This window comes from Myotis lucifugus, unplaced genomic scaffold (genome assembly GCF_000147115.1).
Source record: "Myotis lucifugus unplaced genomic scaffold, Myoluc2.0 scaffold_4, whole genome shotgun sequence".
Classification (NCBI taxonomy): Eukaryota; Metazoa; Chordata; class Mammalia; order Chiroptera; family Vespertilionidae; genus Myotis; species Myotis lucifugus.
The window spans coordinates 14,390,110-14,414,043 of record NW_005871052.1 but is presented as its reverse complement, the minus strand read 5'-3'; the positions used below and the strand labels follow the sequence as shown (position 1 = coordinate 14,414,043).

The 23,934-nt window shown below is 39.4% G+C and overlaps 1 protein-coding gene across 5 annotated transcripts in view; it reads left to right on the top strand.

The window, feature by feature from the left end:
- The window catches only part of EDA (ectodysplasin A), a 523,165-nt gene that overhangs the window by 410,263 nt on the left and 88,968 nt on the right, over positions 1-23,934 (top strand). For 4 of the 5 annotated variants that reach the window (XM_006082912.3, XM_006082915.3, XM_006082914.3 and 1 more), the window contains exon 2: positions 1,745-1,850. In XM_006082912.3, coding sequence (XP_006082974.1) covers positions 1,745-1,850 — 106 coding nt within the window. Of the gene's footprint in view, positions 1-1,744; positions 1,851-23,934 lie in introns of those variants that run through there. The other variant, XM_023764550.1, reaches the window with a different exon arrangement.

Below are 23,934 nucleotides of genomic sequence, written 5' to 3'. Positions count from 1 at the left end.
CCTCAAGAAGCCTGAATAAAATCATATATTGTGGATTAATTTCTATTAAAAATAGCTGAAATAAGTTTCAGTACTCAGAATTACCAAGAAAACTCTTCAATCCAGGTAGACTTGTTCTTTTGGAGTTTCAAATGATTGAGATTTTATTGTAAATATCAGTTTGGGTTTATATTTTTAGTATTATAATAGCTTATTTATGTTATGGGTTAAGTAACTTTCTATGGGCTTTGTCTGGAAACCTAGCCAGAGTTTATTATGTTGATTTTATGGGAAAATGTATTTTACATTCCAATCAAGTGATTCAAAAATACTGCTCAGTTGAACCATGTGAAATTGCTAATATTCAACCATATTTTACTTACAAAAATGAGTTTCATATTGTTCAACTTAAATTTTTTTAAATTAACCTTATGACAAGTTGGAAATTACCTAAGCATTCACTTATTAACTTTATATTTATTTAACACAAGAATATATTATGCAAGATGCTAATCTTGTACATTAAGGCTGTTGGGTATAATTGTTCTATGTAAACAGTAAACCACAGGGTTTTGAAGAAAGTTAGTATAGAATGATAAGGCTTTTGTGAGTTGTACCAACTTTTTGTTTTCAATTAACAAGAGATGCAGCAGACATGAGGATTCTAAAGTTGTTTATTTTTTTAACATTAACACTAGGGTGAAAATGCAGATTCACTTCTTTTTTAACCCCCAAACTCTCTAACCAGTCTATTTGGAAGATTGATTTTAATAATAATAATAATAATAATAATAATAATAATAGCTAACACTTATTGAGTACATATTACATGCTGGGTACTGTGCTAACCCTTTAACTACTTTAGGAGCAAAGTACTATTTATTATCTCTATTTACAGATGAGGAAATTAAAACTCAAGTAATTTGCTCAAGGCTACACAGCTATAATTGGCAAAGTCGGATTAGAATCACTCTCATTCCTATTACTCTGTCCACTATTTAGCTCAAGCATGTTTTTAACCACAAAGAGTCACTTACTGTATGCTGAAATATTATGATTCATTTTAGCAAGTACATATTTAAGCTGTGGTTATCATTAGCGAAACCAGGCCCATTCACATATGAAACATATTGTATTATTATGAGAGATCATCATAAGAGAGTAAAGGATGAAGTACCAAAATGAGTCTTATACACCCAACTGCTATAGGAGTTCTGTAGGAGTCTAGGAAACAGAGAAAATAAGTGTGTATTTTGTCATGATTAACACCCAGAAGAATGTTTACATAAATGGCATCTTCCAATCATAACTGGATGCAGAGCATTCTGGGAACAAACCAAAAGTTTAGTATAAATAGGAATGTGGGAAGTTTATGAATGTACATTAATGAAGTTCGAGAGGGAGTTGCAAACTCAAGTCTAATTCTGGGCAGACATCAGTAGTACATGAAGGAAATTAGAAATCCATGACTGGGCTCTCTGAATCCCAGAACTGTATGGAGAAATGGGACTCGGAGGATTAGTCATTAGACATTCAGGGCAGAAGAGAGGGGATTCAGAGCTTAGTCAAAATTTCATGTCTACATGACTGGAATAATAATGGTAACAAAAATAAAAGGATTTCTACAGTGGAGGGGAAGATGGGCTCAAGTTTTAGACATGCTGAATTTGAGGTGAAGCTAGAATGTCTACAGGAAACTAGTTTTTTATGTCAGCTATGGTTGACTGGGTTCAACCTTTCATTCATCTATTTATTGTTTTTACAGATGGCCCTGCTGAATTTTTTCTTCCCTGAAGAAAAGTCATACACTGAAGCAGAAAGTAGGCGTGTCCGTCGAAATAAAAGAAGCAAAAGCAGTGAAGGAGCAGATGGTAAGTCTGCTTAGGTGATCTTTTATCATATCTCAATTAATGTGAGTACCATTCTGATAACTAGCTTCTCAAGTGTGCTTCACTATCTAATAGATTGTTCACAGACCCAGAGTCACAGAAGTTTTTTTTAGCCTAGGCTACCCATCAGTCATTTGACATAGAATTGATCACACAGAATCCTCTCTCCTGCAACTCCAGATAGATTCAGTTCTTTCACAGTATGTCTAAGAGCCATCGCAGCATTTGTATCTCTCAAGAGCAACCTCCATAAGGACCTCATCTCTCCTGGGGACATCCCATATCTACTAAGGCCACCAAGAGGATTCAGTGCTATTCTTGGAGTTGACATAGTGTTGTGCCATGGTGGCACTTACACGATATATTCATTCCAATGAGAAGCATGTCAGTATTAGTATCAGCTACCATGCTCAAACATGAACTAGAGCTTCTAGATCTTCTTAGTAAATATCTTAAGGGCAGGAATTTATTTCTCTTTGTATAACCAGAGAATGTAGACTAGTATCTGGCAAATTGTTGGTATTTATAATGTAAGTTGATGGTGTTTATTGCCCCTTCAGCTAGGTTATGATGTGCCATGAAAACCATTCCTATTGAAGGTAAAATAGATTTGAGTCAACTAGAAATGCATTTTGTGGGGCATAACAAGATGTTGAGCTAGCTCCTGGGCAGGGTCTTTGAATGACCCTATTTTAATATTACTCTGTCAATTGATAGAACACTACTTCTTTGGCACAGTAGTTTGTAGAATGCATAGCTCGGGGCTGCTGCAAAGCCATCTGGATTCAGAGACAGCATGTGCTGGATACCTCTGCCAAAGATATATGTCTGGGGGTTACAAAGAACTATAATTTTATAAAGATGAAAATGAGATTTTTAAGTGACATTTGTCAATGTAAGTAAGGGCCAATGATGGAGGCAATTCCAGGAGGCATGTGCTATTTAAGAATGGGGCCAGGACTTTGTCTGTAGGGGCCAGAAGAAACAGAACTGGATGAAGTCTGAGAAAGAGCTCAGAACAAGGACCCTAAAATTAAAAAGAAAGAGAAATAAGATAAGTGGAATGGTCTAGTCAATGGAGGTGGCAGCAGCATTGAGCCCTTGAATGCAGAATGCAGAACTGGACCAGTGGGGCTATTCTCTAGAGCAGACACTTTGTATACAATTGATGACCAAGTTTAAGCCTAGGAAATGTGGTCCATGACGTAAAAGTCAACTGTTATTCACTTGCAACCAGTTTCCTGGAAGTCTTCAGAAGACTATGTTGAAGCTGAGAACTGACAGCCATGGGCCCTTTCCTCTCCCAGTTACCTCACCTTTGATGCATGTAGGTCTTTCCACCTTTGACTCTACCCCTGAGGCTATTCCCAATGAAATCTTTCATATTCCCTAATTGCTAAGAAGGAGAGGAGAGAGATTGTAAGAATAATATGACCTTCCTCTCCAAGTGGGAAGTCCAATAGTTTCTAAAGTTTACCTCTTCCCTTGGCCTCCCATTTTTTTCTCTTAAAGAAGGAAGCATATTCCACTTTCCTAAACCACTTTATCTGGATCTGGATACCAGCATCTTTGCTTCTGATCTTTCTTAAAGTGTTTATTCTGTTTTGATACAAACTAGTTTTTTTTCTGGCAAAGTCCAAAGCCTCTTACTAGTTTTTAGCATTTCTAATCTAATTTCCTCCTGGTCTGATACTCTAGTTCAGGGGTGGGCAACCTTTTTGTGAGTGCGTGCCAAAACCGGCAAAATCTCTGACTCAAAATTCTTCTGCGTGCCAACCCTATTTTTTGAGAACATGTTACGCCTACTTGATATCTCTTAAGGTGTACATATGTGAAGAACCCCTGAAGAGATAATAAAATTCATTCAAGCGACAAAAACAGTATATAATGATGAAAAATACGTTTATTTTTTAATGTATACATGTACACTGATAGTCCGACAGAAAACTTTATGACTCCATTTGATATTATCAGTGGGACTTTTGCTGCTGCATCACTGATGATAGAGATTTTACATCATGTTTATATTTCGTGACCTTCAGAGATATGCAGGAGCTACTACTTTCATCCGTCAGGCTACTCCTATTACACGATTTAACAAAATTCATCACTGAGAACAAAGATTCACAAGCGTATGTAGATGAAAACATGGAGAGTAACGCTGTTGCAAAGTTTTTTAAACAGAAAAAAATTTCTGGAATGGCATTCCAAGTCCTCAATAGTTTGTTTGCGACACTTCTCTCTGGCACTCCTGTCTCTAATTGCTTTTTTTCAATGTTTTCCAAGTCAACTCTAAGGTCAATAAATTTCTGCTTCCAAATTGAGCTACTCTGAAATTCAGTCAACTGCATTTCAAAGTCAGCCATGTCTATCCATGAAAACATTTGTAAGTTTAGTTCCTCCAGTTTCATGCTCTCTGGAAACCTCATGAATTTTGCTGTCTCTTCCAGTTCTCTGAATTTCGCAAATCTTGAGAAGAACTGCTCAATAGTTGACTCGATGATGTTTAAAAACAGCTTTTGAAGGCTTTGACAGTCTGTTCTGTCATCTTTTGGGAGGTCTTTGATGTGCCTCTTGAGGTTTAGGAAATATCTAAATCTCTCACCATCCACGTCCCTCTTAAAGACTTCCAGTTTCTTTTCAAAAGCCTTTATGTAACCAAACATAACATCAAGTGTCAAGCCAGTTTCTTGTAATTTAACATTTAAGTCATTCAGATGTTCACAAAAATTGTAAATGGAAGATTATAAGAGAGGGTTTCGCATGCCAGCAAAAGTTACTGGTGTGCCATGTTTGACACGCGTGTCAGGGGTTGCCCACCCCTGCTCTAGTCAATCACTAGACTCTAGTCACTTTGTGCCAATCACAGATATTTTTCATTAAGCAGTAAACTGGGAGGAATCTAAGAGCCCCTGAGAGTTAGGAGTATGTAATGTCTGTGAGTCCTGGGATTTTATTAGATTTCCAGCCTTTCATCTGGGAGGTTATACAACCATTTCTTTAGATGTGATGGATTCTCCAGTGAGTTCAAGAGTGACAAGCCAATCTAAGTCTCCTTTATTTTGGAACCATTCCTGTCACTGTTGAGTATATGCTATATTTATTAAATGCATTTATCAAATAGTTACTGAGAAAATATTTGTGTAATATCAGAATGGAAATGCTGTAAGAATATTACTATCTGTCTGTTTACTTTTATATCCCCAGTGCCTACAAAAGAACCTGGCACATAGTATACCTCCAATAAACATGTTTTATTGCCCTCAAGGCCTTAACTTCCAATGTAAAGAGATAGGCAGTAAACAAAATTGGTTGTGGAGAAAATATAGCAGGGCAAGAGGGAGAGAAAGTGATGGGGTGTGTTATAATGTGGTCAGGGACGGTTCCTCTAATAAAGGAACAATTGAGAAGAAATCTGAATAAAATAAAGGTATGAGCCAGGCAGACATTTGAGGATGGGCAGAGGAATAGAGAATAAACAATACAAATGTTCTGAAGCAGAAGAATGCTTGGCATTTTCTAGAAAGATCAGGTGTGGCTGGGAGCAGAATGAGCAATAGGAAGAGGGAAGTAGATGAAATCAGAGAGCAAAGTTCAATCTAAAACCTTGTAGGCCAAGGTAACGACTCCAACTTTTACACTGCCTGAGAGGGAACCATTGGAAGATTTTGAGCAGAGGAATGACAGGATTTGACTTATGTTTTAACAGAATCCCTCTGGCTGCCATATTGAAAATAGGTCCAGGAAAAAGGACAGAAGCAAGAAGACCTGTTAAGGGAGGATAACAATAATTTAGGCAAGAGATGATGGTGTTTTAGACCAGAATGGAGTCCATATGGGTGGTAAGTGGTCAGATTCTGGAGAGATTTTGAAGGAATAGCTGACAGGATTTTGGAGTTGATTAGATAAGGTGCATGAGAGACAGAGAATAGCCAAGGAGAACCCCAAAGTTTTGGACATAGGGAATTACCATTTCTGAGATGGGAACAACAAGGGAAGAACAGGGTAAAGGTATGTAGAGAAGGAATCAAGAGTTCAGTTAGGCATGCTAAATTTGAGGGGCCTGATAGACAACCAGGCAGCCAGAGACTGGCTGGCATTGCTCAGTGGCCCGCCCACTGAAGGGTTTCAGATTCAATTCCCGGTCAAGGGCACATACCTGGATTGCAGATTCGATCCCCAGCCTGGTTGGGTCAAGTGCAGGAAGGAGGCAATTAATCAATGTGTCGCTCTCACATCGATGTCGTTGTCTCTCTCTCTCTCTCTCTCTCTCTCTCTCTCTCTCTCTCTCTCCCTCTTTTCCCCCCCCCCCCCGCCTCCCTTCCTCTCTCTCTAAAAAAATTAATGGAAAAAATCTCCTCGGTGAGGATTAACAAAACAAAACAAGGCAGCCAGATATGTAAGTCTACACCCTATATCACTATGTCTCAAGACAATGATCTGACTCTGTTCTATAAAAGTAAAGAACTCACTGAAGAACTGAGTCAATCTATAAACCATCTGAACAGAGTAAGAAGTAGTATGAGAGAGGTAGGTCATAGTGATGTGAGTTAAGGCCAAAAATAAAAACAAGCACATGTTGATTCTAAATTCACAAGTTACTTGATGTGTTATATTTAAAAAATTAGTTATCCAGCTCAGGTTTGCTTCCCAAGCATCAAAGAAAAAGCAATTTATGTAGAACATGACAGAGATTTCAGGAAGAAAGGATTTTTCTAAAGTAAAAAATGGAGATAAGTTTAAAAACAGAGCAGGAAAAAATCGGTTCTAGCTCCATGTATAATTTTGTGACCTGTTACTATCCTTTAATTTCACTTCAGTTCTCAAAATTTTCTCATTACTTAACAAGCCTTCTAGGCACTGCAAGAAAGAGTGTAAAGATGAATAAGACCCCCAGAGAACTTTAATGAGGTAGCACATACATTGATAGGCAACAGGTTAAAAATGAAACAAAGGCCTGGCCGGTGTGACTCAGTGTTTGAGTGTTGACCTATGAACCAGAGGTCACGGTTCGATTCCCAATCCAGGCATGTGCTCAGGTTGCAGGCTCGATCCCCAGTGTGGGGAGTGTAGGAAGCAGCCAATCAATGATTCTCTCTCATCATTGATGTTTCTATTTCTCTCTCCCTCTCCCTTCCTCTCTGAAATCAAGACAAAATATTTTTTTTAAAAAAATGAAGCAAAGATAGGGTGGGGGAAGTAGGTCCTGGAGTTTTACCTTACACGGCATCAGTACATAGAAAGTACTCAAACATTTGGTAAATGAATGATTGAACAAAAAATGGAGATAGGGAATCTATATTTTCTATCTAGGAACTACAGATATTGATTTTTATGTTCTTCACTAATCCCTGTGTGAGAAAAAAAATTTTCAAAAAATGGTTCATTCACATTGAGGAAATGCAAGGGCTGTAGTAGTGATCCTTAGAAGCATGCATAGGTTCACTAGGAATAAACCAGAATACAGAAGTCTATTTTTCTGTCTTCAGGAAAAAATATCATTGGCTACTAAACTAGATAATTGAGACATAACATAGGGATCATCTATTTTGCCTTTAGAATGTCAGTGGCTATGTCCAGAGCATATCCAAACTTTCTGACCCACTATTCAAGAAACAATTGCATTTATCCCAGTTTCTTCATTTGGATTATTCCATAAATTAAGGCTTTGACTAGGAAGCAGGAGTCCCAAACACAGAGCTAGTTCCCCTCCAATATAAATCTTGGCACTTTATAACTTCAACTCTTAGAAAATAAGTGAAGTCTTTTTCTTTACTACATCTTGGCCTTAAATTCACTGTTCCTGTTTTGAGTTGGCTAAAAGTGTTTGATACAGGTTTTAAGTTTATTTTTGCTAATTATACAGTTGTTGTTCTCCAAGGAAAGCATGATCCCTCCATTGTAGGTGCTGTGAGTCCCGGAAACCTGTGCCAGGATTTCCTGCTCAGACCCATCCTTGTGATATGTTTCTGAAGTAATAATAGCTCTAGGTGGCTTGCTTGGTCATCTCTCGCAGGATAAGGGTACTCCAGAAATCTGCAGAACTTTATTTTCTAGTTAGAATGAAATGTGGAATATATTTGGAGAGTCAGGAGATCTTAGAATCAGATAATATGAATCCAAAATTCCCATGGAGCTAGTTTCCATATTTTAAAAGTATTATAAAACCATTTGTTCTCTTCCTGTAGGAGCATTTTCAGGAATCAATAAAAATATTAATATCTTTCCACATCCACCTTCTCCCTATGTTTCTGTCCTAGTAATACAATAAAAATAAAAGTGCAACATGGTGTAATAGAAAGGATACTAGACTGAGTCACAATTCCTGGATCCTAATCCTGAAATCACTGCTACCTTACCAGTCTTGTGACTTTGGAGGAGTGACATCCCTCTGAGCCTCAATTTCCTTAGCTATAAAATGGAGATAATTAGCCCTGCTTGCCTCATGTATTTGTTGTGGTGATCAGAAGCATTAACATATGCAAAATGCTTCAGAAATTATTAACTGCTAATACTATGTTATCTCTGGAAAATGAACATAAAAACATTATCTACTAGGCATTTTAAGCACTCGTTCATTAATTTCTGGATAACCATTATTATTCCTGTAAAGATACTCCCTTTCAGCCAGATTGTCCTTTTTTATACTCACTGATGTTATCCAAGCCCATAGGAAGAAGATTCCAAGCCTCAAACTATGGCCCACCTCATCACTACAAATGATCACAGCTGTGCAGTTTGGCTGGCTGGCTGACTATGTCCCCTTTTGTCAGTATCTCTTCTTTGTAGTTATCTTTACTTTTAGTCAGATTAAAAATAGCATTCTTTTTTTTGTTAATTATAAAATAGTAAAGAAAAAAACAAATAAAGATTGGAATATATTCTTTGTTCTTTGTTTCTTAAAAATAATAATGGAAGAGGGCATACCTACCATTAAATTGGTACAGATGGACATGAAAGACTATTGCCTCAAAGAAACAGACTTTCTGCCTGTACAAATGTTAGCTAGAATTAAGACATGTCCTCATTCTAGTATTGCTCTTCTACTTATTGCTTGTCAGTGAGCCGTCACTGTGCTATTATCAAATGAGAGGGACTAAAATAATCTTGAGAGCTGATAGAGTATCAAGAGCTTGTTCACAAGACAAAATTAAAGGTTTTCGAGAGTTGACCATGTGTGTAAACTTGAAGTGGATTGTTGATTTCAAAGGTAGATTCCTCAAGGTTGCCTACTGATCATGAAAAGAATGCCCTCAGTGCCCAAAGCAAAATACTCTAAAAGGTAACTTTATATCAAATAAGACATTAAGTAAGCTAAAATGTCTTAGCTTTCTCATACTCCAAAATGTTCTTTAAAACTATATTTTCATTTATGGAATTGCAGTAAATGATCTCAACAGGCTTTTATCACTGACACGGTTAATAGCACTTTTAGAAAGCCAACTACTTGTGAGACATTGTACCAGGCTCTGTGGTTGGTATAGCTACAAACTCCTGTCCTCAGTACCTAAGTACTTAAGTGAGCTAGGTATAGAAATTAAAGATTAAGCTGCTTAAAAATATTTATGAGATTTTTTAATTGCAAAAATAATACCTACTCATTATAACTAACATAAAGAATACAGAATCATATAAGGTAAAATGTCAACATTCCCGCCTCCCCCTAGAAAAATGCTGTAAAGGTGAGATATATTTGAGGGATATCTTACTTGCTTAAAGGTCACAGGCCCAACTGACCTGCAGTTCTCCAAAGGTACTTCTGGTCTGTCTTGCTCTTTTATTCCTTCTAGATATTTGTTTCTCACTATTAGGAAAAGCGATAAACTCTAAGCCAGGAGACCCATATTCTAGTCCCAACTCTGCCATTATGTAGTTACTAGAGGCCCAGTGCACGAAATTCATGCATGGGGTGAGGTCCCTAGGCCTGGCCGGCAATCAGGGCCAATCAGGTTCCCCACCCCCTTCACCTCCCCCTTCCTTCTTCCCTCACTGCCCACACACCGCCACCATGGTTCCCCGCCTCCCCACCTCCCCACTTCCTCCTTCCCTCACCGCCCATGTCTGCCACCACCCACCCCCGGTTCCTCGTCCCAGGCCAGGCCCAGCCCCTATTGGACAATTGGGACCTTCCAGCCAGGGGGAGGGCCCAACTGCCACCACGGTGGGCAGACAGGAGGCCGATCGGGGCTGCCAACCAAGGGGAGGGACAGGGGAGGAACCCAGGAGGTTGACCGCTGGCTCCAAGGAGGGAGCCAGCCCTCGGCCCCATGGAAAAGGGGCCACATTTGCCGCCACCCACCCCCAGATCCCCATCCCAGCCTAGGGGCCTGGCCCTGATCAGGCAATCGGGGCCTGCTGGCTGGGGGGAGGGACCAGAAGGTTGTCCAGAAGGCCCCATTGTTGATTGGGGCCTGTGGGCTGGAGGCAGCTTCTGCATTGAGCATCTGCCCCCTGGTGGTCAGTGCACGTCAGAGCAACTGGTCATTCTGGTCGTTCTGGTTATTTCATCATAATGGTCACTTAGGCTTTTATATATATAGATACTAGCAGTATGACCTTGGGCAAGTCTTAGCTTTCTTTTTTTTTCTTTTTTTTATTGATTTTAGAGAGGAAAGGAAAGGGATAGAGAGATAGAAACATCAATGATGAGAGAGAATCATTGATCTGCTGATTCCTGCACACCCCCTACTGGGGATCGAGCCCGCAACCCAGGCATGTGCCCTTGGCCGGAATCGAACCTGGGACCCTTCAGTCCGCAGGCAGACGCTCTATCCACTGAGCCAAACCGGCTAGGGCAGTCTTAGCTTTCTTAATCTTCCTTCTCTGCTCATAGTTTTTTTTCTCAAGGTTAGACTGGAATTGGTCATTCTCAACTCAGATGTAAGAGATTCAAAATCATTTCAGGGTTTTTTTTCAAGGTATACACACCCCTGGAAATTCTGCACACCATGAAGAAATCTATAATGAGGTACTACTACTGAGAAGATTATGTCATATATCTCAGATATATAAGGGTAAGAAATAGATGGTCTACTTGCTTCCTTCCAATTCAGTTATAATTTGCTCCTAACTATTCCTGATTTCTATAATATAATAATAGATAAGGTAGTTTTAGCCACTTACATGGAGTCTGGATGGTTAAATACTCAGGGTTTCAGTTTGGAGAGTCAAATGAGCCTTTTCATTAGTGTTCATGAAGAGGCTTAAGAAGGGTTAAGAGCATGCATATGGCTTCAAGAAGTGAACGCTAAGAAATGTTGGATAAAGCGGTGAACTGCCAGCTGGCTCCCTTTTGTATGGCTCCTCAAAATATCATAGGCAGATGTAAATGTGTAGGCAAACAGCTCCTATTGGCACTGTAGTGTATTACTTATGCAACCCTCCCTTATTCTAGACTAGAGGCCCGGTGCATGAAAATTTGTGTACTTGGGGAGGTCTCTCATGGAAAGACCAGCCTGCACGCTTTCACAATCCGGGACCCCTCGGGTAGGGTCCAGTCCCATCGCAGCATGGCTCTGGTTCCCTGGGCCTGTGGGCTGGGGGGGGGGGGGGAGGGACCAAGAGGCCAGTCCAATTGCAACATGGCTCCGGTTCCCCAGAGCCTGCGGGCAAGGGGAGGGACCAAGAGGCCAGTCTGATGGCAGCATGGCTCTGTTCCCACAGCTCCCTCCCGCCACTGTGCTACAAGCAGCCAGGGCCCACAGCTCCCTCCTGCCACCACGCTGCAGGTGGCCAGGACCCAGGACTGACTCCCGCCCAGCGGGGCTGGGACCCAGGACTGACTCTGGCCCAGCACAGCTGGGACCCAGGACTAACTCCTGCCACGCCTGCCAGGACCCTAGCCTGATGTTCGGTCGTCCGTCCAGTCATTTAGGTCGTGATGGACCCTGGATCTTTATATATTAGGTTTCTACACCTAGACCTACAGGGCCTCCTCTGTCTCACAGGTGGGGAACTACTGCAGCTTCTTTTTTTTTCATTCATTCATTTAATAAATGTTTATTAAATACCAACTTGTTATTGAATAAATGTTTATTGATCACTGCTCAGAACACTAGGGACACAATGGTGAAAAAGATTAGTCCCTACCCTCATTAAACTCAGTTTGTTCAACATAGTATAGAAAGTGGTATAATAGACTAAACACAGGGTGCTATGGGACATGTCAGCACCTGATCTAGACCTTGGGGAGTTAAGGGAAGGTCTCCTAATTGGGGTAACATCTGAGTTGCCACCTGACCAGTGCTAAAGAGTTAGCCAAATAAAGATTCAAGGGAAAGGTAAACTAGGCAGAGAGAACATACATGTTGGAAGGCTTAGAATAAAGGAGAGCTTGGCTCATTTGAGGCACCAAAAGAAGTTTTTATGGTTAGTATAGATTTATAAAGGGGAGGTGACAATAAATGAGTTGGCCAACAGGGGCCAAATCATGCAGGAATCCAGTCTATGGAACATAGAAACTTTTCTAACTACAATGGGTAAGCAAGCACAGGATCAATGTCAAGAATAGATTATATGGCAAATATCTTCACATGTTAAATGGATATACTCTGAGCAATTCTATTTATACTGCTAGATATACTCACATGCACATGTGGGAAATCATTTACCAATGATATTCTTTGCTCTATCATTTATAATAGCAGAGGAGTGGAAATAACCTAAATATCCATTATTTAGAAAGTGATTAAATAAATTGTGATAAATCAATAACTGGTAACTCTGAGGAAGAAAACTGAGTATTTGAGTTGGGGATGGGGAGAGAGTTAACTTAATTTTCAAGATTCTGTATCTTGTTTTTTTTAAAAAAAATCTACATGTAATACTAATTTAAAATAAATGAACTTAATTTTTTAAGTTAATGAAATATTCATACTATGCCATTTCCCTATCACTGAAATCCACTATCAATAATTTTATATTGTGATACCATCTCATGCTAATGAAAAGGTGAAACCCATATATTTGTGGAAAGAATATAAATTGTTTTTCCCAGCTTTATTGAGGTATAGTTGACAAATAAAAATTGTACATATTTAAGGTATACAATGTGATATTTTATATACATATACATTGTGAAATGATTACTACAATCAAGCTAATTAACATTTTGTCACCTCACATAGTTACCTTTTTTGTGCTAAGAACACTTAAGATCTACTTTCTTAGCAAGTTTCAAGTATAGTATACAGTATTATTAACTACTAGAGGCCAGGTACACGGAATCATGCACATTGAAAGGAAATTAATTAGAAGAAATATTTTAGAGGCCGGGGAGGGACTGTGGGAGGGCTCCAGGGCATGTCTGGCCCATCTCGCCTAGTCCCAATCGGCCAGACCCCAGCAGCAAGCTAACCTACTGGTCAGAGCATCTGCCCCCTAGTGGTCAGTGCGTGTCATAGTGACTGGTCGAACGGTTGGGCACTTAGCACATTAGGATTTTATATATATAGGTGATCACCATACTATGCATTAGATCTTCAGAATTTATTCATGTTGCATAATTAAAACTTTGTACCCTTTGACCAACACCTCCCCATTTCCCTTAACCCACCCCTCACCAGCTCCTGGCAACCACCATTCTACTCTTCACATACTAAATGCCTATACTCTGATTGAGCAATTCTACTTTTACTGCTTCTATGAGTTTCACTTTCTTAGATTCCATATAAAAGTGATGTTATGCCATATTTGTTTTCCTGTGTCTGGCTTATTTCACTTACAGAAGAATGTCTTCCAGGTTCATCCATGTTACAAATGACAGCATTTCCTTCTTTTTAAAGGCTGAATAATATTCCCTTGTGTATATCACATTTTTTTTATTCATCTGTTGATGGACATTTAGATTGTTTCCATATCTTAGCTATAGTGAATAATGCTACAATGAACATGATAGTGCAGATATCTCTTCAAGATACTAATTTCATTTCCTTCCTATATACATCCAGAAGTAGGATTGCTGGATTATATGGTATTTCTATTTTTAACTTTTGAGGAATCTCCATTCTGTTTTCCATAGTGGCTATTCTAATTCATAATCCTACCAACAGTGTTCAAGGAGTTCCTTTTCTCCACACCCTCGTCAACACTTGTTTTCTTTGTCATTTTTATAATAGCCATCTTAACAGGTGCGGGGTGTCCTCTCGTTTTTGAGGTTTTGATTTGCATTTCATAATGATCAATGATGTTAGCTACTTGTATGTCTTCTTTGGAAACTGTCTAATTAGGTCTTTTGCCAGTTTTTAAAACTCAGGTCATTCATTCATACATTCATTTACTTAGTTTTGCTATTGTTTGACTTTTTTTACATATTTTGCATATTGACTCCTTATCATATGTATGGTTTACAGATATTTTCTGCCATTTTGTAAGTTGTCTCTTCACTCTTGTGATTGTTTCTTTTGCTGTGCACAATCTGTCTATCTATCTATCTATCTATCTATCTATCTATCTTAATCCTCTCCCAAGGATATGTTTATTGATATGTTTATTGATTTGAGAGAGATAGAAATAGAGATAAGGAGAGAGAGAGAGAGAGAGAGAGAGAGATTGGTGCCTCCCATATGCTACCTGTCTGAGGATGATGCTCCAATCCACTGCGCCACACCAGCTAGGGCCAGAACAGAAGCTTTTTAGTTTGATGTAATCACACTTGTCTATTTTTGCTTTGTTGTCTGTGCTTTTGAGGTCATATCCAATGTCAACAAGCTTTCTCACTATATTTTCTTCTAGCAGTTTCTTTCTCTTTCAGGTGTATATTTAAGTCTTTAATCTATTTTGAGTTGATTTTTGTATACACATGGGACTATCCAGGTTTCCCAACACAAGAGACTATCCTTTCCACATTGTGTATTCTTGGAATCCTTATTAAAGATCAGTAGCCCATCAATGCATGTATTTGTTTCTAGGCTCTTTATTCTGTTCCATTCCTCTATATGCCTTTTATTGTGCCACTACCATACTATTTTGATTACTGTACCTTTGTAATATATTTTTAAATCAGCTTTATTTCTCTCCTTTTTTTATGCTTATAATAACTAGGGTTATTCTGAAGCTTTTGTGGTTTTATATGAATTTTAGGATTGTATTTTTCTGTTTCAGTTGGAAATGCCATTGGAATTTTGATAGAAATTGCATGGCTTTGGGTAAGATGGACATTTTAATAATATCAATTCTTTAAATCCAAGGACACAGGATATCTTTCCATTTTTTCATGTCTTTTTCAATTTATTTCATCAGTTTTTAGGATGGTGGGTTTTTTCAAATGCTTTTCTGCATCTATTGAGATGGTCATATGATTTTTATCCTTCATTTGTGTCATATTGCGGTGTGTCACATTTGAGAATACAAACTGTTACACCATTTTGGATATTAATCAACTCTCTAGTAAAATTAAACATTAGGATATCTTTGATCCAGAATTTACAGTTTTGGGAATATATCCTTCAGAAATAAGGATACCAAATCATAGGTCATTATGTTTATTATAGCACAATTTTAGTGGCAAAAGAGGGATAACCCTAGTAGCTAAAAATAAGGAAATGGTTGAATATATTATAACATAGCCATACTATTGAATATTATGCAGTTTAATAGGAATAAGCTAGAGTTTTATGTATGCACTGAAAGAATAGCCATGTTCCTTTGCTAGGTGGTAAAAAGCAAGTTTCTGAGCAATGTGTGTAATATGACCCCATTTTCATAAGAAAGAGAAGGATGTTAAAGCCCTAAAAATGTATATATAGATATATAGACATGAACATAGAAACAGATGTGGGAAGCAGAGGCACCAAACTGAATTACTGATTACCTCAGGTGTAATGAGTTTATATGGGAAAGGGATAGCTGTTAATCAAGCTATCAACCAGTAGGTCGCGAGTTTGACATGCTTGTGTTAAGTGGTTCTTTATACAGAGTGGGGCAAAAGTAGGTTTACAGTTGTGAGTATGTGAAACAGAGTTTATTCTTGTATTATTATTTATTAACTAGGGACTCAGTGCATGACCTCATGCACCTTCAAAGGAACTGTGGGCCACAAAGCTGTGGTGGCCATAGGGGCGGGTCTTGGCTCATCCTCTGCTCCCCTGCCCAGCCCCTCCCTCCACGGCCATCTCTCCTCTGCCAGCAGCCCCGCTCCCACTGCCGCTGCTCTCATGCGCTGATGGCGCAGAGCGATTGGGGCTGGTGCCAGCAGCTGGTGCTAGTGGGACTGGTGCCATCAGCAAGTGCAAGCAGTGGCTGCTGCCCCGATCACCCCTCAGGAGCAGGGGGAGATGAAGAAGCCCTCAGGGGTGATCGGGGCTGGCAGCTGCTCACACCCGCTGATAGTGCCAAGCGATTGGGACTGGTGTGGGGTGCCGGCAGGGCATGCAAGTGGCACCTCCGGTGCCGGCTGCAGGTGGGGCTGCGAGTGGGGCTGTTGCCAGCAGCAGGTCCGAGAGGTGGCTGCTGGCCCCCATTGCCCCTCAGGAGCAGGGGGAGGTGGAGAAGCCTCGAAGGGCGATCGGGGCCAACAGTCACAGCTCGCACCTGCTGACAGTGCTGAGTGATCGGGGCTGGCACCAGACGCCGACAGTGGGAGTGAGCAGCAGCTCTGGCGTGCACCTGGTGCTGGCAGCAGGTGGAGCGCTGGGTGGACTGCGATGTGCAGGAGCAAACAATTTTCAGTAACCACCAGAGGCTTGCCCCAATGACAGTGACCGCTGCCCCAACCGCTGCCCTGCCTTGGTCTGGTGCCCCCACTCACCTGCTCCACCATCCCACCACAGGGATGCCTGCCATGTTCCACGCTCTGCCACCTGCTGTCAACACCTGCCATGTTCTGCGCACACCCCCCTGGTGGTCAGTGCACATCATAGCAACCGGTTGTTTGGTTGTTTGGTGGTCTGCTGTTCAGTCTATTTGCATATTAGGGAGATATATATATATATATATATATATATATATATATATAATTTGTATTATTTTTCATACGAACAACTGTAAACTTAATTTTGCCCCACCCTGTATAATTCTGTTGCAATACAGCATGTGTTACTGTAATTTATTTAAAATGTAATAAAAAGTAGAGAAATTGGTGAGAAAAATGAACTTGTGGGGCATGAGGGAGATGAAGAAGGCAGTTATGAGGCTACTGCCATGATATACATAAGGAATGATGGTGGCTGAATTAGAAAAGTAGCAATGCAGACAGAAGTAGACAGGTTTAGTTAGTAGGTAGAAAAAAATAGGACTTGGTGATTTTATTGAAAGGAGAAAAAAAGGAATCAGGGAATCCACCCACGTTTCTGGCAAGATGCTATACTATTCACTGAGATAATGATCAGAGGAGGAAGTGTGGTTTTCCAGTGGTTCTCAACCTTCTGGCCCTTTAAATACAGTTCCTCATGTTGTGACCCAACCATAAAATTATTTTTGTTGCTACTTCATAACTGTAATGTTGCTACTGTTATGAATCATAATGTAAATATCTGATATGCAGGATGGTCTTAGGCGACCCCTGTGAGAGGGCCGTTCGACCGCCAAAGGGGTCGCGACCCACAGGTTGAGAACCACTGTTTTAGACAGATTGAGTTGCAGGTACCTGTGAGAAATTAAAGAGGAGAGAACCTGTAAGCCAGGGGTCCTCAAACTTTTTAAACAGGGGGCCAGTTCACTGTCCCTCAGACCGTTGGAGGGCCGGACTATAGTTTAAAAACAAACTATGAACAAATTCCTATGCACACTGCACATATCTTATTTTGAAGTAAAAAAACAAAACGGGAACAAATACAATATTTGTATTTGCATGTGGCCCACGGGCTGTAGTTTGAGGACCCCTGCTAAGCAGTTGGAGATATGCAGCTGAAGCTCAGGAAAAATATCTGGGCTGGAAATATAGATATGGAGGTCACTAGCTGTATTAGAACTCTCTTGGTTACAAGTGACGAATAGCTGGCCTAAACTGGATTTAAGATTTAAAAAGGGGGGCGGTGCATGGGGTTTATTGGATCATTTAACTGAAAAGTCCCTGATGAAGTTGGCCTAAAACATGACAGAACCCTGAAGCTCAAATGATGTCATCAGGACTTCCTCAGCTTTCCTTTCTATTGGCCTCATTCTTCAGGCAGGTTCTCCCCATAATGTGGCAAAAATAGCTACTAACATCTCTAGGCTTATATCTTACCAATTTACAAGCACAATATAAAGAAGATGTCTTACCCATCTATTGGATTCAGTAAGAAGGAGGTTGTTGGAAACTTTGGTGAGAGCAATTTTAATACAGCAATAGCGACAGAAGGGTTGAGAATCAAGTCAGATGAATAAGTTGAAAATAACAAATGTATATGAAAGGGATGGGGAGAACAGAGTAATAGCTAGAGATTTATTAACCATCTACTATTGCTAAAGTGCTGTGTCATATTACACCCAGGGATACAAAAATACATAAGATAAGGTTCCTTAGTTCTGGAGTCCCATCCTATATAGTAAAACGCTAATATGCAAATCAACCGAACAGTGGAACAACCAGTGGAATGATCGGTTGCTATGACACGCACTGACCACCAGGGTGCAGATAGTCAACACAGGAGCTGCGCACTCGTGATCAGTGTGTTCCCACAGCTGGAGCACTGCTCAGCCAGAAGCCAGCTCACCACTGCTGAGCACAGTGGTAGTGGCAGGAGCCTCTCCCACCTCTAAGGAGCATGAGCCAAGCAATAAGGAATGAGCAGGCGGGCAGTTAGGAGCGAGGGGCCCCGGATTGCAAGAGGGATGACTGACATCCCCCAAGGGGCCCTGGATTGCTAGAGAGTGCAGGCCGGGCTAAGGGACCCTCCTCCCTGCCCCCCACATGAATTTCGTGTATCGGGCCTGTAGTGGTCTTCATAAAAGAGAGAATCTTGTAAATGATTCCCAGAGGTGATAAGTACCTATATGGAGGTAGGATGAGATTGCCATGAAAGCATAGAGAAGGAAGCCACAGAATGGCTGATCAAATACATTAAATACATTTCCAAGAAGTGCATAATGGCTGACACATACCAGGCATACATATGCGAATTAATGAGATGACATTTGAATTGGATTTTGGAGAATGAATGAGACATTAATAAAGAAAAGTTGAAAGTGTGTTTCTGACAAAGGGAATAGCAAGTGCAAAGGCTAACCAATCCCCTAGATTTGTTTGCGCTATTCTTGGCTTAAGAAATCTAATATGTATGTGCCTGGCCAGGTGTACACCAAAAGGTTGTGGATTCAATTGCTGGTTAGACACATACCTGGGTTGCAGGTTCAATCCCCAGTCAGGGCACATACAGGAGGCAACCGATTAATTAATTAATGTTTAGTACCAACAGCCTTATACACAGTTAACACCTTACTGACTGGGCACCATTTAAGAGGTTCCACAGAAGTGAGCTTTCCGAAGTCACACAACTAATAGCAAACTTTAAAATGTGACAGGAATCTTTCAAAATATTTTGAGATTTCCCTGTCTTGTCATGTCAGATATAGTTGTCTACTGAGGACTAAGCATCCTTATGAAAATCCCCTATGGGCTATACAGTGGGATGCTCTGTGTTTACCAAGGCATGCAGGAAAGTGTGAACCAATATCTGTAAACCATACATATGATAAGGAGTCAATATGCAAAATATGTAAAAAAGTCAAACAATAGCAAAACTAAGTAAATGAATGTATGAATGAGTGACCTGAGTTGTAAAAACTGGCAAAAGACCTTTGGTACTAAACCGATTAATTCATTCTCTCTCTCTCTCTCTCTCTCTCTCTCTCTCTCTCTCTCTCTCCTCTCTTTCTAAAAAGAAATCGAGGATAAACATATCCTTGGGTGAGGATCAAAAAAAGAAAGAGCTCGGTCAGTGTAGCTCAGTGCTTGAGCATCAGCCTATGATGCTCGAACCAGAAGGTCATGGTTCGATTCCTGGTCAGGGCACATGTCTGGGATGTAGGCGGTTGCACCAAGAAGAGGACGCGCAGAGTTAATATATCTCTCATCATGATGTTTTTATTTCTCTCTCCCTCTCCCTTCCTCTCTGAAATCAATAAAAATATATATTTAAAAAGAAAAGAAAGAAATCTAATATGTAACATAGAAGGCTTAGAGGAAGAACTGAGAAGTCCAGAATTATTGGGTGAAGAAAAGTTGACAAGAGCCCCAAACCACCTGAGGGGCTTCCAAATGCCCACTGAGGCATTTGATAAATGGCATTTTAATCCCAAATTATCTTTGCATCTTCCCCACTTCACTACACTTGAAAAAATGGACTCCAAATTGACTTAGAAGACATAGGTCCAATGCCATTAACACATATAGAAGTATAGGGAGAGCTATTTATGAAATGATAGCGTATGAAGGATTCTTTGCTGTAAGCTTATGAATATCAGCTGCATTTTACCACTGCGTCCAGTATCCGGCCCCTAGTATTGTTGCGCATTAGGTCAGTTGTTTAGTATCTAGCCTCACTGGGGTTATTTGTACCCCATGCCTGGGGTCTAACCAATCTAGGCTGCTTGTCACATGGTGAACTAGAAAGAAGATGGCTTTGTGCAGATCTATTCTCCCTATAACAAAACAACTACCAGATAGTTGGTAGTATCTTTATAGATGAAATTTAGTGTGTTATCTTACCTTATGCCAGAAGAATGAGAATATTTACTTGGTAATTTGCTATGTTTTGATCCTAATATGTTTAGAAATATTATTTCTTAAAATGGAAATGGGAAAAGAATGTGTTTTTCATGATAGTTTCATGGTATCTCCTGAGAGGATGTTCAGTTATTATAAATATAGCAATTTGATTCTCTCCTTGATTTTCTAATATATTTCATCTCTACATTGAAATTATCAAACTTTAAAGTATTAATTGTATGCTTCCAAAAATGAAATTTTATATTTCATGTCACACATTTAAATCACTATTTTGTTCAAAAGAAAAAGCAAACTTCTTACATGAGTCATAAAGTCATTGGTTTGTATAGTACATTATCTTTACAAGTCATCTCCAAAGCTCTTTAAAAACATAGGTTTACATTGTAACCAATTTAAAGGAGAAGGGTATATTTGTGGTACAAATATTTTATCTCAGAGGTTCTTTTCAAGTTTCAGTTCAGCAATTTGAATCTAATTTGTTTTTCCTACGCCTTAGCATAGCATGAAAAATCCAGAAGCTTTCAGGAACAAGGCCCACATTTAGTGTAGTTAAGTTCTCGATATATGAAAGAAAAATTCAGTTGATATCAAGAAGCAACTTTTCTGACCCTTGGTTTCTCTCTCAGACGGCTTGGGATAACAAGCATAGAATTTAATGCCACATAGACCTGATTTCAAATTTTAAATCACATAGACCAAATTTCAAATCCTAGCTCTACCACTTTTACCTTTGTGGCCTTGGCCAAGTCTTATAATCTCTCTCAGCATATGTTTTCTCATTGTATAAAAACCGTAATGATGCTTCCTTTGATAAACTATTATAAAGATTAGAGATAATGTAAAATGCCCAATCCAATACAGGCACATAACAGGTGCTCAATAATTGCTAATTATTAGTATCAACTGTAAACTGAGAACAATACTAATCTAGTACTTCTCAGGATATAGGTACAACAAATAAGAATGCTTTTTAAAAATATATTTTTATTTATTCAGAGAGGAATGGAGAGGGAGAGATAGAAACATCAATGATGAGAGAGAATCATTGATAGGCTGCCTCCTGCACGCCCTCTACTAGGGATTGAGCCCACAACCCGGGCATGTGCCCTTGACCGGAATCAAACCCAGGACCTTTCAGTCCACAGGCCGACACTCTATCCACTGAACCAAACGGGCTAAGGCAAGAATGCTTTTTCTTAAACACCACAATCACATAGCCACTTTAATAGTTGAGAAAAGGAGCTATCCTGCTTACTTCATAGGATTTTGATGATCAAAAGAGACAATACACACTAAAGCACTTAGAAAAATAGAAAGTGCTGTTAAAGTTTAAGATAGAATATTTTAAATGTCTTAAGAGTTCTTTTTTCTTCTTCCATCAATGAATTTAAAATTAAAGAATAAAAATTATATATCACAAACTGGTATTACTTCAATAGTTTAATTATTACATCTTATTTTGTTCCATCTTTCAGAAACATACAGAATGTGAATTTTGTAAACAAAATGCAGTTATTCTTGTTACAACCCAATTATTCTGAGGTCTTTTATTTAGCAACCTCAAATATCTAGAACCCCCAAAAGGAAGGAGGATAGAAACCCTATGATCTGGGAGCAAAATCTCAATCCACTGAGGCCTCTCACTCTACTCCTGTAAGAGAGGCTTAGTGCCAAACTCACTAAACCTCTAGTCTTAGTGTTGTTTATAAAATAAATGTAACTTACTGGTGAAATGAGCTTAGTTGGAAGACAACTAATTAGAATGGGAGAAGGGGACTACTAGCTGTGAGAACACCAATACCCTCAGAAGGCATAGTTAGCAGTGTAAAGAACAGCAAAAGTCTAAAAACAGAAGACTAGAAAAGTGAAATCATTTGGGACTGTTCATGTGGGGGTTCACACTTCCCTGCATGCCTTGGTAAACACAGAGCATCCCACTGTATAGCCCATAGGGGATTTTCATAAGGATGCTTAGTCCTCAGTAGACAACTATATCTGACATGACAAGACAGGGAAATCTCAAAATATTTTGAAAGATTCCTGTCACATTTTAAAGTTTGCTATTAGTTGTGTGACTTCGGAAAGCTCACTTCTGTGGAACCTCTTAAATGGTGCCCAGTCAGTAAGGTGTTAACTGTGTATAAGGCTGTTAGGTGAGGATTATATAACATTGTAATTAGAAATAAATCTCAGGCATAGTATTCAACTAAGCCTATTAGAAGCCAACTTAAAGATCATATAATAAATTATACATATTTAATATGGATTTTTTTAATCTTTGGTACTAAACATAAAATTACCCCAGACATAATCTAATAATTTCTGATGCAAGATGTGTTCATAATCTTATAGGACCTTAATAATATTATTAATATCAATTATTGGTCAAAACTGTACATGTAAATGTTAAATATTGGGCTGAATCTGATCTGGTTTGAAGTCCTGAGCTCCCCCACTTTGTGGTCCTCTGACTTGTAGCAAGTCAGCCTCCATGTCATTTCACAGAAGTGCTATAAAGGTCAAACAAAATGATCTATGTGCAAATGCTATGTAAACTATATAGTGAGGTAAAAATGTGAAGTGTTACTTCTCATAAAAGTTGAATACAGAAGCAGTGTGGTGTGGGAGAGCTTATTGATTTGGAGATTTCAAAGAAATCAGGGACTACAAAAAAACCAAAAGCATACTCATGCTTAATGTGTCATGTAACATTGCCATTGGGCAGCAACCACAGCAGCAACATAAGTAGTCTTACTTTTTTCACCAGACCTTGCTGGTCCCAGCCTCTTGGTTTTGCTAAACCAATGCCCCTTCTGGACTTCCTTCTTACTTCTCTACTTCTAATCCTTATCCATCTTTTTAGGACCCAATTCTGAAGTGTTATGGCCTTAATGAACCTCCATTCAGATAGCTCATCTTCTTAGTTTATATTCTTCTGTGTGCATGCTTAAAAGACATATTTTCTAGATCTCTTTCATGTTCTTCTCTCATCTTCTCAGCTAGGTTATAAGCCACAAGAAGCCAGGGATCCCTTCTACCTTATCATGGCAACTAGCATAAGATGACCTAATAGTCAAGTAGTTAATGAATGTTTATAGATTAAAAGAAACATGTTATAGGCCCATCCAAAAGTCCCTGTTTTAAAAGAGAAATCTGTATTTGAAAGATCTTCAGTCATAGGCAGTAGACAATGCAAATGTCTATGAAGCTACAGGAGTTGTATAAAATGGCAAATATTTAGTAAGTCATTGAGAGATTGAGGGAGAAAATTGTTATAAATATTTGTTCATGAGGGAACAGCCTGTGGGCCCTTTCCAGTTCTCTTCCTGTACCACAGTAATAATGCTGTCTACTACCGGCTTCTTCAAAGGGCAGCTCTGTGCAACACACATAATTTTCCATTCTCACATTTAAAAC